The following is a 13,091-nucleotide window of genomic DNA, read 5'->3' as shown; positions in this document are numbered from 1 at the left end:
TACAGCAGGAAAAAAAAAAAAAAAAACGGTTATTTTACAGTGAAAATGACAGAATTCGTTTACTCGATGAGGAGGGATGGCCTTTGGTTTGAGATGTGACAGTTCAGATATCTGTATTTAAAAAGTGGAACATAAAAATGGGTGCAAAACAAAAGACTGAGGTTGAATGAACAGTGCTGACAGCTCATGTCTTCTGCATGATATTCTTGACACTACAATATACATTTTGTACAACTCTTTGCAGAGGGGCTACTTCAATGGAAGTTGAGCAGACATAATGGCCTGAAGGGTACTGGTATAAATAGTCATTTAACCATCAGATCTTTCTCAGATTGCTCTAACGGTAACGATTTTCCTTGAAAAGCCCTACTCAAAATGAGCGAAATTTCTGTCATCATATTGTATCATCATATTATTTATTATTAGTAACATTAAACATTAAAATATAAATTATCATTTATATTTTAAGGCTGGTTCACACTGCCCCCAACAAACAACATTTTAGTCAATCAATTTAAAATGTTGGAAATGTTCACAGTTTAAAACATGTATATAAAAAAATGTTAAACTAAATGAAAATGAGAAGTGCTTCCTTGGCAATTATAGCTGAAATAAAACAAGCTTGATGTTCAAGACGCAGATCAATGAATATGCAAATTAGCCCCCACCTCAACTCGATCACGCCAGCTCAGAGATGAACTCGGTCAACTTACTAAGGTACAACATCGGTCACATAACGGTAATTAATATGTTACCCTTTTTCTTGACTGTTAATCAAACAGCTAGTAATGTGTTGCTAATGTTACACAAACCATGTTCACTTTCTCCATGTCAGAGTCAGACAGCTGCCTTCTAACAATCAGCATCCTTAAAAACACTTTGAACAACTCAGAACGTCAGTGGAGAAAGGCCTATAGCTCATCATAACATCGTAATATACATCACGCACCCGCCCTATTTGTCATGTCAATAAGCCCGCCGGCACATTGACATGATTGGTTACAAGGTAGTTTGTGACGTCATAGACACCAGCGATTTCAAACCACGGGTTTTTCACTGCAGTTTTAAAGAGAAAATACTTAGCAATGGAGTTGACATATGAATTTGCACATGGTTTGTCTTAAAGCATATTAAAAACACCACATAGACATATAAACAACATTAAAAACTTGATTTTCACCACAGGGGGTCTTTAAGTATATATAAAAAACATACATACTACTGTTCAAAAGTTTGTGGTTGGTAATATTTTTAAAAATGTTTTTGAGAGAAGTCTATTATGCTCACAAAGGCTGCATTTATTTGATCAAAAATACAGTAAAACAGTAACATTGTGAAATTTTATTACAAATTAAAATAAATGTTTTCAATTGTAACATATTTAAAATGTATTTTATTCCTGTGATGGGAAAGCTGAATTTTTCACAGCCATTACTCCACTCTTCAGTGTCACATGATCATTCAGAAATCATTCTGATTTGCTGCTCAAGTAACATTTATTATTATTAACACCATCAATGTTGAAAACGGTTGTGCTGCTTAATATTTTAGTGGAAACCATGATTTTCAGGATTCTTTGAACAGTATTTATTTGAGATAGAATTTTTTTTTTTGGTAGGAAATAATTCATTCAAACAATTAAAAAAAATCTTTCAGACCCTAAACGTGAACAGTAGTGTACATATATTTCAGTACTGTACATATATTTGTTGCCAGAACATGTTTACTTTTATAGTTGCCACTTTCTTCTGCCATTACACAAGACTACTGCCTGTTGTCAAGAGACTTTAACCTTTCCACGAACCCAGATCAACTACATGCAATTAACTTCACAAGCAGTTGCATCTTATAAATAATTGATCCAGTGGGAGTTTGAATATAGGCCTATTATTTTTTTTCAATGTTGAACCCATTTTACTTATGTAGCAAGCATATTTTTGCAAGTGAGCATAACAAATAATTTCAAGTGTGTAAATTATAGGCTAGAATCCCATAGAATTAATTATACATTCAGCTGGTCTGCGGGGGGAAAATGGCTGGTTGAATAAATACTGTATAAACAGTGTGAGTGCACTTGACTCATGATAGAGACACTTGATTTGGATGTACTGATTTGTTCGTAGTCATAAATCAGCCACATATTTCATAAAACTCCACATCAATCTGACTTCACCTTAACATTGCTATATGTAAAGAGGGTGCAGAGAATAATTTGTATTTTCACTGCTTCAGCTTTGTCCAAATAGGGAAAGATACACCCTGTCTATGTCTGCAAACTCCAATAGTAATTCTGAAGTGATTTGCCTGTCAGCAATGTGCTGGAAAAGTGCTTACAATACTGCAGGCCACACAGGCACTAAAAATGGGAGCCCTCCAAACTGGTGTCGATCTCTTGAAACTCAATCCTCAGTTCTTTCACCACACATAATGCATTAACCACGTGCCGGCTAACAGCTGTAGCCTTAGCCCATTAGGCTAGTTAGCGTAGCCCTTTTTCACTCCCTACGGACCCTCCGAGGTCCGCCACTACCCTGCCAGAACTGTAGAGGCCAAACATAAACACAATTGCCATGGACTGTAAGGGGCCAGAGCACAGATTTTGGACACCTTTAATAGCCAGACCCCCCCATGAGCTCTTTAAAATTAGATTAGCCATACTTATTGGCTTCTGTGGCAATGTAGCACAATTTGTTGACACTTATCAGTGTAAAACAGTCACCCGGCTGCCGGTGCTGTGGCAGGAGACATAAGGCGTTTTGGCAGGGCTCCCTACAGTTTTGGGCTGGTTGAAATGATGCAAATCAGATTATTTCCGCTGATGAACACTCGCATGTGGCTACATTTTTGGACATCTGGACACCTAAGCACACTTGGCAATCACAATAACTTCTGTTAACATGTTTTAGAAATAACAAAATGCAATTTTGATATAATGAAGCGGCTGAGCAAATCCGCCCTATATTTTTTACAAATACTACACTTGTTGTACCATGAACTGTAGTTTTAAGTTTTTTTAGGCGAGAATGTAGTTGTTTAGACCTGAAATGTGTGACTCATATTTAATCATAGCGTCTATTTTACAATTTGTTTAGAGGTTTTCGAAGAGATGCGGCCGTCAACGGCCGTTCAGTGCTTGTGTACCCGCTGAGAATAGTTTCATCGCGGCCAGTGCTTTAGGGATTTGTCGCTGCCTCTTATAGTGGTTAAACATGAGATGTCATTCATTTTGGGTACATAAAACGGACAATCTTTTGTATTATTAATCTATTACTTGCTCCTGAGCAAATCGAATTGGCTATATTATTAAGACTATATTTAACTTACATCCTGTAGAGCACTGTATGTATGACTGTACGTATGACTGAATTGTAGAATTGTGTTTACTTCCTGTGTCATTTATAATGGCTATTGTTGTTAATTTAAACATTGTTGTTGAATAAATATTATTTTATATAAATATGTATGGTATTGTGGTCCATTAGTGCGTAATATGGATTGAGTGAAAGTTACATTAATACGCCATTAGATGGCGGCATACTTGAGTGAAATGACTTTTAAATTGAAAGGGACTTGTAAACAAAGGACGTTGTTTTAGCGGTATGGAAAATTCCCTTCACTGTAAAAAGGACAAATACAAAGATCGCTTCCCTCAGCGGACATTCTAACGGATTTTTATAATGGATATAATATTATGGACATCGGCCTGAAGAATGATGTTATATCAAGCACAGGTAATGCTTGCTCAGGCGATCTCTCTCTCTCTCTCTCTCTCTCTCTCTCTCTAATACTATACAAAATAAAATGAGTTTCAATGGAGGGCCTCAGCATTCCTTAGTTACTAGTCAACCTGTCAACTTTGAATTTGAATCTGTTACAGAAGGAAGTAGTGCTGCACAAAAGAGGGTTTTAAAGACACTCCGTTATTTCTTATTTATTTACACACTCATGACATCGAACTGTTGTATAATCGCAATATCACACTCGTAGCCATGTGATATGGCTGTATATCAGCACAGCTGTGATTCGGCATAAGGTGTTGATATACAGCCATATCACATGGCTACTTGTGTTATTATATTACATTATATTGTATTTTTTTATCATAATCTGTCTATTAAAAAGAAAATGTAATCTTTGAATGGTATTTTTTCCAATTTTCCTTCAATGATCCAAGCGGCCACTGTCTGTTTAACAGAAGATAATCTGCTGCCCTTGCTGACTACAAAGCCCTGTGTGACACTGTACCATGAAACAATTAAAATTAATTTGGGTTGAGGAAAGAGCCCATCTTGAGTCCACGTCAGGCCTGCTTACGCTCTGCATGACCCCCTTTTTCAATTATTCTGCTGCTCTCAAACAGAGCCGTTTGGGCTTCCAGATTGGCAGAATAAATGAACGATCAGCGGGATTCGGCTCAAATGAATCCTCATCCCACAGAGCATGCAGGAAAATTTCTCTGTGTCTCCCGAACATAGGCGGATCATATTTTTTTTTACAATAACGTGCAGCTAAGCATGTTAGGTCAACGTGAAAACTGCAAGGCTTGCTGTGATGTGGTTTGCATGCCGAATGAGCTCATGGGGTACAAACGCTAACAGGAAAAAAGGAGTGTCAAATAAGAGTTTAAACACTCTGACAGAACATTTGAATGATCAGCCTCAGTAAGGGTGAGATTTTTCAGTATTGATTTTCTCTTCGGATTTCATGCCTAGACACCTCCAGCAATTTTCAAGAAAACTGTGATGCCTTTTATAAGTATAATAAACAGAAGTTGTCCCTATGGCAACAAGGTTTTCTTAGTCTAGTTAGTTCAAGCAAAATACTCAGCATGATGCTAGTGTGTATAGCACTGTAATTATTCTTTGATTTTATCATTATTTTCTTTATTATTATTCATTATTCTCTGTTTTTTGTTTCTGCATTTCAACAAATTAATTACACGTTTGCATGTTCACTGATGTCAGATAACAGTTACATGACATGCAGGTAAACATAGAAATATTAAATAATTTCTTTGGATAATATTAAACAAATTAAAATGAATAAAATTTCATTTTGATGCTATTAAATTAATAAAATAGTTTAATATCATTATGTTCAATCATATGGAAATAAATGTAAATAATTAAAGTCCCACCTTGAGGTTGTCGGCTAGGATGGTATATCTCCAGATCAAATGGCTGGGCGCTTGTCTTTTGAATCACAGTTACATTGCGGCCTGTCCATTTATTCGCTCTGGCTAAAGTGTTGGTCCTCCAGTCTGTCCAGTACACACCACCTCCAAAGAGAGACACAGCGAACGGGTGTGACAGGTACTCGTGCCCCCGGAGGATCTCTATGACCCCTGTGCCATCGTACAGGGCAGAATATATTGCATCTGAGCTGAAGGGAAAGAGAAACATGAGGTGAGACCAGCACTCTATGCCCATATCAACAAGATGTTACAATGATGACAACTTCCTGAGGGAAATTCTGAAGGTATAACCACATCTCTTTTTTTGTTTGTTTGTTTGATTTTTTTCTCCATTTTGAAAATCTGCTTTTGTCGTGCAATTATTGCATACAATTCACATGAATCACATGTAAATCCATCATTTCATTCATTACTTTAGATTTAAATTTAATGTTTAAGTTGTTTTATAGAATAGAGTTTTTACAAAAAAAAAAAAAAACAACAACTCTATTTTGTGCTTTTTGTAATGTGCACCAAAATATTGCAATTCTTCATTTGCAATTTTGTTATTTGTCCCTACCGAGCATCTGTCCACACTATTCTCCTTTCCTGATGGTCTAGGGTGAGTCCATTAGGCCAGGCTCCTATCTCCATGTCCTTGTACACAACATGTCTTCCACTCCCACTCATTGACGTTGCCTCAATCCGAGGAAAAGTGGCATCCCAGTCGGTCCAGAAAAGAATGCTACAAAGAGAATAAAAATGTTAATGATTATAATAGGGTTTGAAATTCATTTTTTCACTCACCAGCCAATTTGGTACTACATTTTTTAGGTTACCGGCCATTCAGAACGTCTACTAGCCAAAACAAAATGATCAGAAACAAACCAGATTATCAATGTCACAGTTTAGATTTAAATATATTTATTATTAAATCTGATTTTGACTCATTGTATTGCTTTCAGCTTTACGACAGTCAATCACTGTCTGCGGATACCATTCAAAAAAAATTGTCCATCAGTGTATTCTAAAAGTCAAAATAATATTCTTCTTAATAAAATACCAATGTATCTAAAACACAGCTTAAAATATTTTTTTTACTGTCATTTTCACTGTTTACTCATGATGACACTATTAAGTTGTCATGAGTAATTTAACTAATAGAAAACTTTTGTATCCCATGCTGCCCTAAAACAGTGCTTCTTTACATCTATAAAAATTAAAAATCTAAATGTAAAATTGTAGATTAATTTCAAATGATTATTTTTATACGGATACTTTAAGGAAACTGTCTGTCAAACATGAGGGTTCATTTAATCTGGTGTCACAGTTCTCTGGGGTGGCATGAAAGCAAAGGGCACATTCTAATGGGGGTATTATGGGGATTATAAAATGTTAAATACTTGCATCAAGCTCATATGCTAATGAAATGTGTGATCATGTTCCTGTGTCAGACATCAAAAACAATTAAACTGTCAGCCAAATGTTTAAGGAGCATGGAAGGTAAGCACAAAAAGGCTTCACATGAACATTGCTACAAGGATGTAGCCTCCTTCTTTTTAGAAGTCCAATTAATTGACCAGGAGTTGCTAATTACAAAGACAGCTAATCCCTTCAGAACAACATTTTCAACACACCTCTCAATGACACAGCTGTGAGGGGCATTTTTAGAGTAACTATAATGAATTTGGTTCATTTTAATATGTGCCACGCTGCTGAGTGTGAAATCAGTCTTTGAATACTTTTCATAATTGTTCTTTTCAGCTTTCAGTGAAATAATTTCCAGTATTCCATCCAACTGAGCGCCAAATATGAGCTCTAGCTGGACTGTGGAGATATCATATTTCTCCTCTATTGCTCACAGAGTTTGTAAAAAATGTTTCCGCTGTATAACAATATGAATACATAACAAAATGATAAAAACTGATAAAGACTGATACTGAAAATGACTTAACGAGCTATAATTTGTGCCTGTGTGCCGTTTTATGAAAAAAATCTGCCGTCAAAAGCATCACTGTATCATTAAAAACATATTTAAAAAGAGGCCACACAAAAAGCTGGATTCTACAAAGAATCCAGGCTGGATATATGATTCTTCTTCATATTAAACGTACCAGGCTACTCTGTCATGTGCTCTGACAAGATTGTGAGGATGAGGTGATTTTCTCCAACATTTACCTTTTGCTGTTATGCTTTTAAATGTTAATGTTGTTTATTTATATTTTGCTAAAAAGTCTGTCATAACAGCAAGTTACCGTTAAACTTCGAAAAAAAAAAAAAATAGAACATGTAACCGTACATAATTTTGAATAAAATGATTTTTTTTTAATAAAATTATAAAAAAATATATGTTTTTTTATATCCTTCAATTGGCAAGATGTGAAACAAAGTGTTTCTTTATTAATTTTTAAATATTAAATTAATTTAAAACATTTAAGAATTAATTATCAATTAAAAAAAATGCTTAGTTTATTATTATAGCCTTCAACTGGCAAGATGCCGATAAACATGTTTATTCAATAAATATTTTGGCATATTGTGAAGTTTTTGATTATTAAAATATTTGCGTTCCTAGCTGCATTTTGTTTCTTGTCAGTGAGCATTATTCAAGGTCTTCAAATGCTACTGGGATCATTGTGTGACTTTTCCAAGCTTATGCTGTCATATTTGAGACTTTTTCCCCCCCCAGCATGCCTCCATGAGAAATGTAGAGCTGAGCAAGAGAAGAGCACAGCTGAGAGTAAGGAGACAAAAAAAGAAACAGAACACAACAAATAAACAGCAAGATGCAGCGCGTTATTCTAGAACTATCATTAGTAATAGATGACAAACAAGTCCCCTGAAATATGATTGCTCTGTTATGTACCCAAGATAGTCTCTATGAGGACAAATTACGACAAAAAAAGGAATGAAACTTTTTTTCACTGTTTGCTCTCGCTGCTGTGAGCGTTGCTGAAGGGACTGTGAAAAAGAAAAGCAGAGTAATTTTTCAAAGGAAAAGAAAAGGAAAGGAAATTAGGATGTGGTAAATTTTGTTCGAGACTAATACACACCCCTGTCCTGGATCTACAGCCAGCGCTCGTGGGTGCTCCATGCCACCTGCAATCAAAGTCGTTCTCATTTCCCCATTCAGCTTGGCCACTTCAATCTGATCCAAGTTGCTGTCTATCCAGTAAAGGTTTCCTGCAATCCAATCCACTGCAAGTCCCTCTGGGGTGGCCAAACCGTGCTGAATCACAACCTCGACCCCGGTCACACCTACAAAACAAACAACTCACGCTAGTTCATAGGGTGGACGGGGTTTCAAATTCAGCACAGCAAAGCATTCTGGTCGTTTTGAACTTTCTTTTGAAGTATTGAGCTCTTCAAAATGATACTCCTTGCTGAAAAGACCAGTTCGGACCAGAATGCATTTCTATGCTGATTTATGCTGCTAAACTTAATGACTACCCAGGTGAAAAAAAAGTACACTTCTATAATATACTTAAAGTGCTCTATTTTCATGCACTAATTTTGTACTTAATATACTAAAAATTAAAAATTCTTAAGATAATCTTACGAACATCTAAGTGTACTCAACTGTGCTATTTTGAGACACCATGAAATATGAACTAAAATGTGCTTTTAATATACTATCTTTGTATTTAAAAAAATATATATTTAGTTACCACTTGTAGTACACTATGGGTTCAAATGTACTATAAGTAGTATCTAAATAAATTTTTTAAATACAGAGATAGTATTTTAAAAGCACATTTTAGTTCATATTTCATGGTGTCTCAAAATAGCACAGTTGAGTACACTTAGATGTTCGTAAGATTATCTTAAGAATTTTTAATTTTTAGTATATTAAGTACAAAATTAGTGCATGAAAATAGAGCACTTTAAGTATATTATAGAAGTGTACTTTTTTTCACCTGGGTAAAACTTAAACTAAAAACTGGGGGAATTCCAGAAAGCAGGTTATGCGACTTACCTGGATAAGTTTACTCAGAGTAAGCGGGTAACCTCAACTTTCATTTCCAAAACTTGGTGTAACTTTCAGGGTAAGTAGCCATAGCAATTTATTCTCTGAACATAACCAGCTAGGGAGCAAGTTATGTTCCAGGGTTAGTTTACTTCAGAGGTATTCAGCGAATACGTGCCCTCATTTCATTCATCTTGAATCTGCACTCAATAAGTTTTTTTTTTTTTTTTTTTTGGCAATGGGGTGTTTTCTATATAAGGTATTTCTATAATAAAATACATATGTGATGCATCTCACCTTACAGGAAATGTGGAAGCAAAATGGCTAAACATAAAATATAAACTTACTCAGCCATATTATCTTTGCAAGTACAGACTGTTTTTTTTTTTAGTTCAATCAGTCTCTCTTTTTTAAATATATAATTACCATCAAACAAACAATTCTTGTTCACAGTGATAAAAAACTCATTAAAGATTAATGTGTAAGATAAGATTAAAATATGACTGCACATCATTAAACAAAAACGTCATTAAACAAAAGAAGAAGAAAGTATGGCACGCTTCTTATACTGTCTGTTTTCATGATGACTCCTGGGTTCTGCACTTGGTTGAGAATGTCTTTGTGTTTACCGTTAACTGAGTTTCATACTACAGGTTGTCTGAACTTACTCCAGACTGCGGTTTTGGAACCTGCATACCTCGAATAAGCACGCTTTGGGTTAATCAACTGATTGTTTAGGGTATGTGTGATGGTAAGTTAACCTTGCTTTCTGGAAAACCCCCCGAAAAGTTCATTCAAAATAGTACTAAAATAATACTGGTTCCAAACAAGTATGACTTTTTATTTTCTATGAAACAAAAGATGTGTATAAAAAAAATTAAAAAAAAAAGTTTTGTCCATGCTTAATACTTTCTTCAAAACTATTTTTATTTTTGGATGAACTATTCCTTTAAGAAGCCTGGTATGGACACCAGCATACCAACATCCCAAGCAGGCAATCAGCATCCACAACACAACTTTTGCTGGTCTTTTTGACAGGGTTTCTGAAAATAAAATAACTGAACACTGATGTTAAAGAAAAGGAAGTTTTCCCTCTGCAGTAAACAAGATTTTTTTTCAGCAATCTATAATCCAGCTGTTTACAATTATTCTCAGCTATAGAGGGCTTTATGAAATTCTAACAAAAGGAGAGAGCAATAGCTGCACTGGGGGCCTGCTCCTCTGAGAAAGAGACTCAGATGTGTGCTTAATGCAGCTTCAAAATAGTCTTCAAAACAATACAAGGGTATTCAGCAGCTCCTTGAGAGGTTTTCCGAGTCATTCAAAGAGTCACTGTACGCACAACGCATACTGTATTGTGTATTCTGGGGACCTGCGTACTAGGAATTGGGAAACAGAATATCTACTCAAACTAAAGCTTAGGTTAAAAAAAGGCCGAGTGGGAATGGAACATGAATTTGGGTGTTCATTACCTCCAGTCTCTGTGAGCTTTCCCCGATAGATCTTATCCTCCACCACGTCGGTCCAGTAAAGCAAACTGCGGTTGAAGTGGAAGTCGAGAGCGATGGTGTTCCGTAGGCCGGGCACGAGCAGGCTGTAGTCACGTTTATGAAGGTCGATTCGTCTGATCTCATGCCGGATAGAGAAGATAACAAAAGCCTCAAAGGGATCTTGGAGAAGAAACAAATTGATTATTAACACCCCACACCTGTGCATTAGAGGTTGAAGTGTCAGCCATGCACATTTTTCTATGCACAATCACTAATTAGTCTTTTAGCTGACGTTTTTATTTACAGGAACAGTTCTCCTTGAAAAACCCGAGGATAATGTTGTTTTACACTTGAGTAGTCTTAAGTAAGTAAGTAAATAAATAAATAAATAAACTGAAACCCCATTTAAGTGGATCAAAATGTGCAGCAGGTGAAATATGACTTAAAAGATTCAGGTATTATGAGGTCAAAAATAAATAAATAAATAAATATGCCACCGCTATGTTTACATTATGCCTCCACTGTTGTTCTGCTTTTTATTTAAATAAAAATCATTTAATTCAGTTGGATAACGTTCGCCGCCGCTCAATATTCACAGAGTACACGCAATCGCGAAAGTGAAAGTAAACACGATTTCAATACCCAGCATTTTGAAAGCGGCTCCCTGATGAATGCAAATATCTGTCAATAGGTTTCATTTGTTAACATTAGTTAATGCACTGTGAACTATAATGAACTAACAATGAATGACTATTTTATTAACTAACATTAATAAAGATTAATAAATACTGTAGCAAAGATATTGCTCATTGTTAGTTGATGTTGGTTAATACATTAAGTAATGTTAATAAAGAGACCTTATTGTAAAGAGGAGAAGCCAGTTAGTTGAGTTTGTGGCAAAACCTTTTACAGTACTTGAGTAAAAATCTTGTCTCGTCTCGTCTCGTCTCGTTCTTGTGAACTCAATCTTGACCTGTCTTGTCACACCCCTAATAAATATATAGGGTAAATATGAGCAAAGGCGGCTGTGAAAATAAATCTGCATTGTTTATCTTTTTGATCTTTCATTCACAAAATTCAGAAAATTGTAACCTTTCATTGAAGGAAAAGAATTGAAAATGGGTGGAAAAGCTCATTATGAAATAAATGTTTTTCTCTAGTTCTTGTTGGCCACAATTATTGGCACCCAATTATTGCAATGTCCTTTTCCCAAGATAACAGCTTCTTCTATAACGCCTGATGAGTTTGGAGAACACCTGAGGAGAGATCAAAAACCATTCCTCCATACAGAATCTCTCCAGATCCTTCAGATTCTCAGCTCCATGTTGGTGCTTCTTCTCTTCAGTTCACTCCACTCATTTTCTTTAGGTTTCAGGTCAGGGGACTGAGATGGCCATGGCAGAAGCTTCATTTTGTGCTCAGTGACACATTTTTGTGTTGGTTTTGATGTTTGTTTTGGATCATTGTCCTGATGGACGATCCAACCACAGCCCATTATTGGATTTCTAGCAGAAGTGGTCAGGTTTTGATTTTTTATCTGTTAGTATTTGATAGAATCCATGATGCCATATATCTGAACAAGATGTCCAGGACCTCCAGCAGAAAAATAGGCTCACAGCATTAAAGATCCAGCAGCATATCCATTATCCATGTGTGCACCAAACCCATCTGGTGGGTTTGCTGCCAAAAAGCTCTTTTTTTAGTTTCATCTGACCATAGAAGCTGGTCCTGTTTGAAGTTCCAGTCTTGTCTGACAACTGAATATGCTGGAGTTTGTTTTTGGATGTGCAAAGAGGGATTTTTCTTGAAACCCTCCCAAACAACTTGTGGTGATGTAGGTGCTGTTTGATAATTTTTTTAGGCTTTCTGAGACTCAAGACTCAATTTCTGCAATTCTCCAGCTGTGATCCTTGAAGAGTCTTTGGCCACTCAAACTTTCCTCCTCACCGCACATTAGGACGATTTAGACACACGTCCTCTTCCAGGCAGATTTGTAACATCTTTAGTTGATTGAAACTTCTTAATTATTTCCCTGATGGTAGAAATGGGGATTTTCAATGCGTTAGCTTTTTTCTTATACCCATTTTCTGTTTTGTGAAGCTCAACGATCTTTTGCTGCACATCAGAACTATATTATTTGTTTTTTTCTCATTGTGATGAATGATTAAGGGGATTTTGCCTTTGTGTTTACACATATTTGTACTCCTGTGGAACAGGAAGTCATGGCTGCACAATTTCATGCTCCTAGTCACCCTGGTGTGCTAAAAAATGTAAATGTGAATGGGAATGTACTTCAGAGATATTTTACTCAGAAGAATTTCTAGGGATGCCAATAATTGTGGCCAACATGTATTGGAGAAAAACATTTATTTCATAATGAGCTTTTTCCCCCATTTTCAATTCTTTTCCTTCAATGAAAGGTTAGATTTTTGTGCATTTTTTGAATGAAAGATCAAAAAGA

At 35.8% G+C, this 13,091-nt stretch overlaps 1 protein-coding gene across 7 annotated transcripts in view; it reads right to left on the bottom strand.

The window, feature by feature from the left end:
• Window positions 1-13,091, bottom strand: part of lrp1bb (low density lipoprotein receptor-related protein 1Bb) — a 351,504-nt gene that overhangs the window by 106,953 nt on the left and 231,460 nt on the right. For all 7 annotated transcript variants that reach the window (XR_007185289.1, XR_007185290.1, XM_048193502.1 and 4 more), the window contains 4 exons: window positions 10,613-10,810; window positions 8,227-8,431; window positions 5,754-5,918; window positions 5,138-5,382 (listed from right to left, as the gene is read on the bottom strand). Coding sequence is in view for 5 of the 7 variants with exons in the window: in XM_048193502.1 (XP_048049459.1) it covers window positions 5,138-5,382; window positions 5,754-5,918; window positions 8,227-8,431; window positions 10,613-10,810 (813 nt within the window). In the remaining 2 variants the exon portion in view is untranslated. The remainder of the gene's footprint in view (window positions 1-5,137; window positions 5,383-5,753; window positions 5,919-8,226; window positions 8,432-10,612; window positions 10,811-13,091) is intronic.

The sequence above is a fragment of the Megalobrama amblycephala genome, linkage group LG6, assembly GCF_018812025.1.
Source record: "Megalobrama amblycephala isolate DHTTF-2021 linkage group LG6, ASM1881202v1, whole genome shotgun sequence".
NCBI lineage: Eukaryota > Metazoa > Chordata > Actinopteri > Cypriniformes > Xenocyprididae > Megalobrama > Megalobrama amblycephala.
The sequence above is the reverse complement of the archived record's forward strand: the minus strand, read 5'-3'. Positions and strand labels throughout refer to the sequence as shown.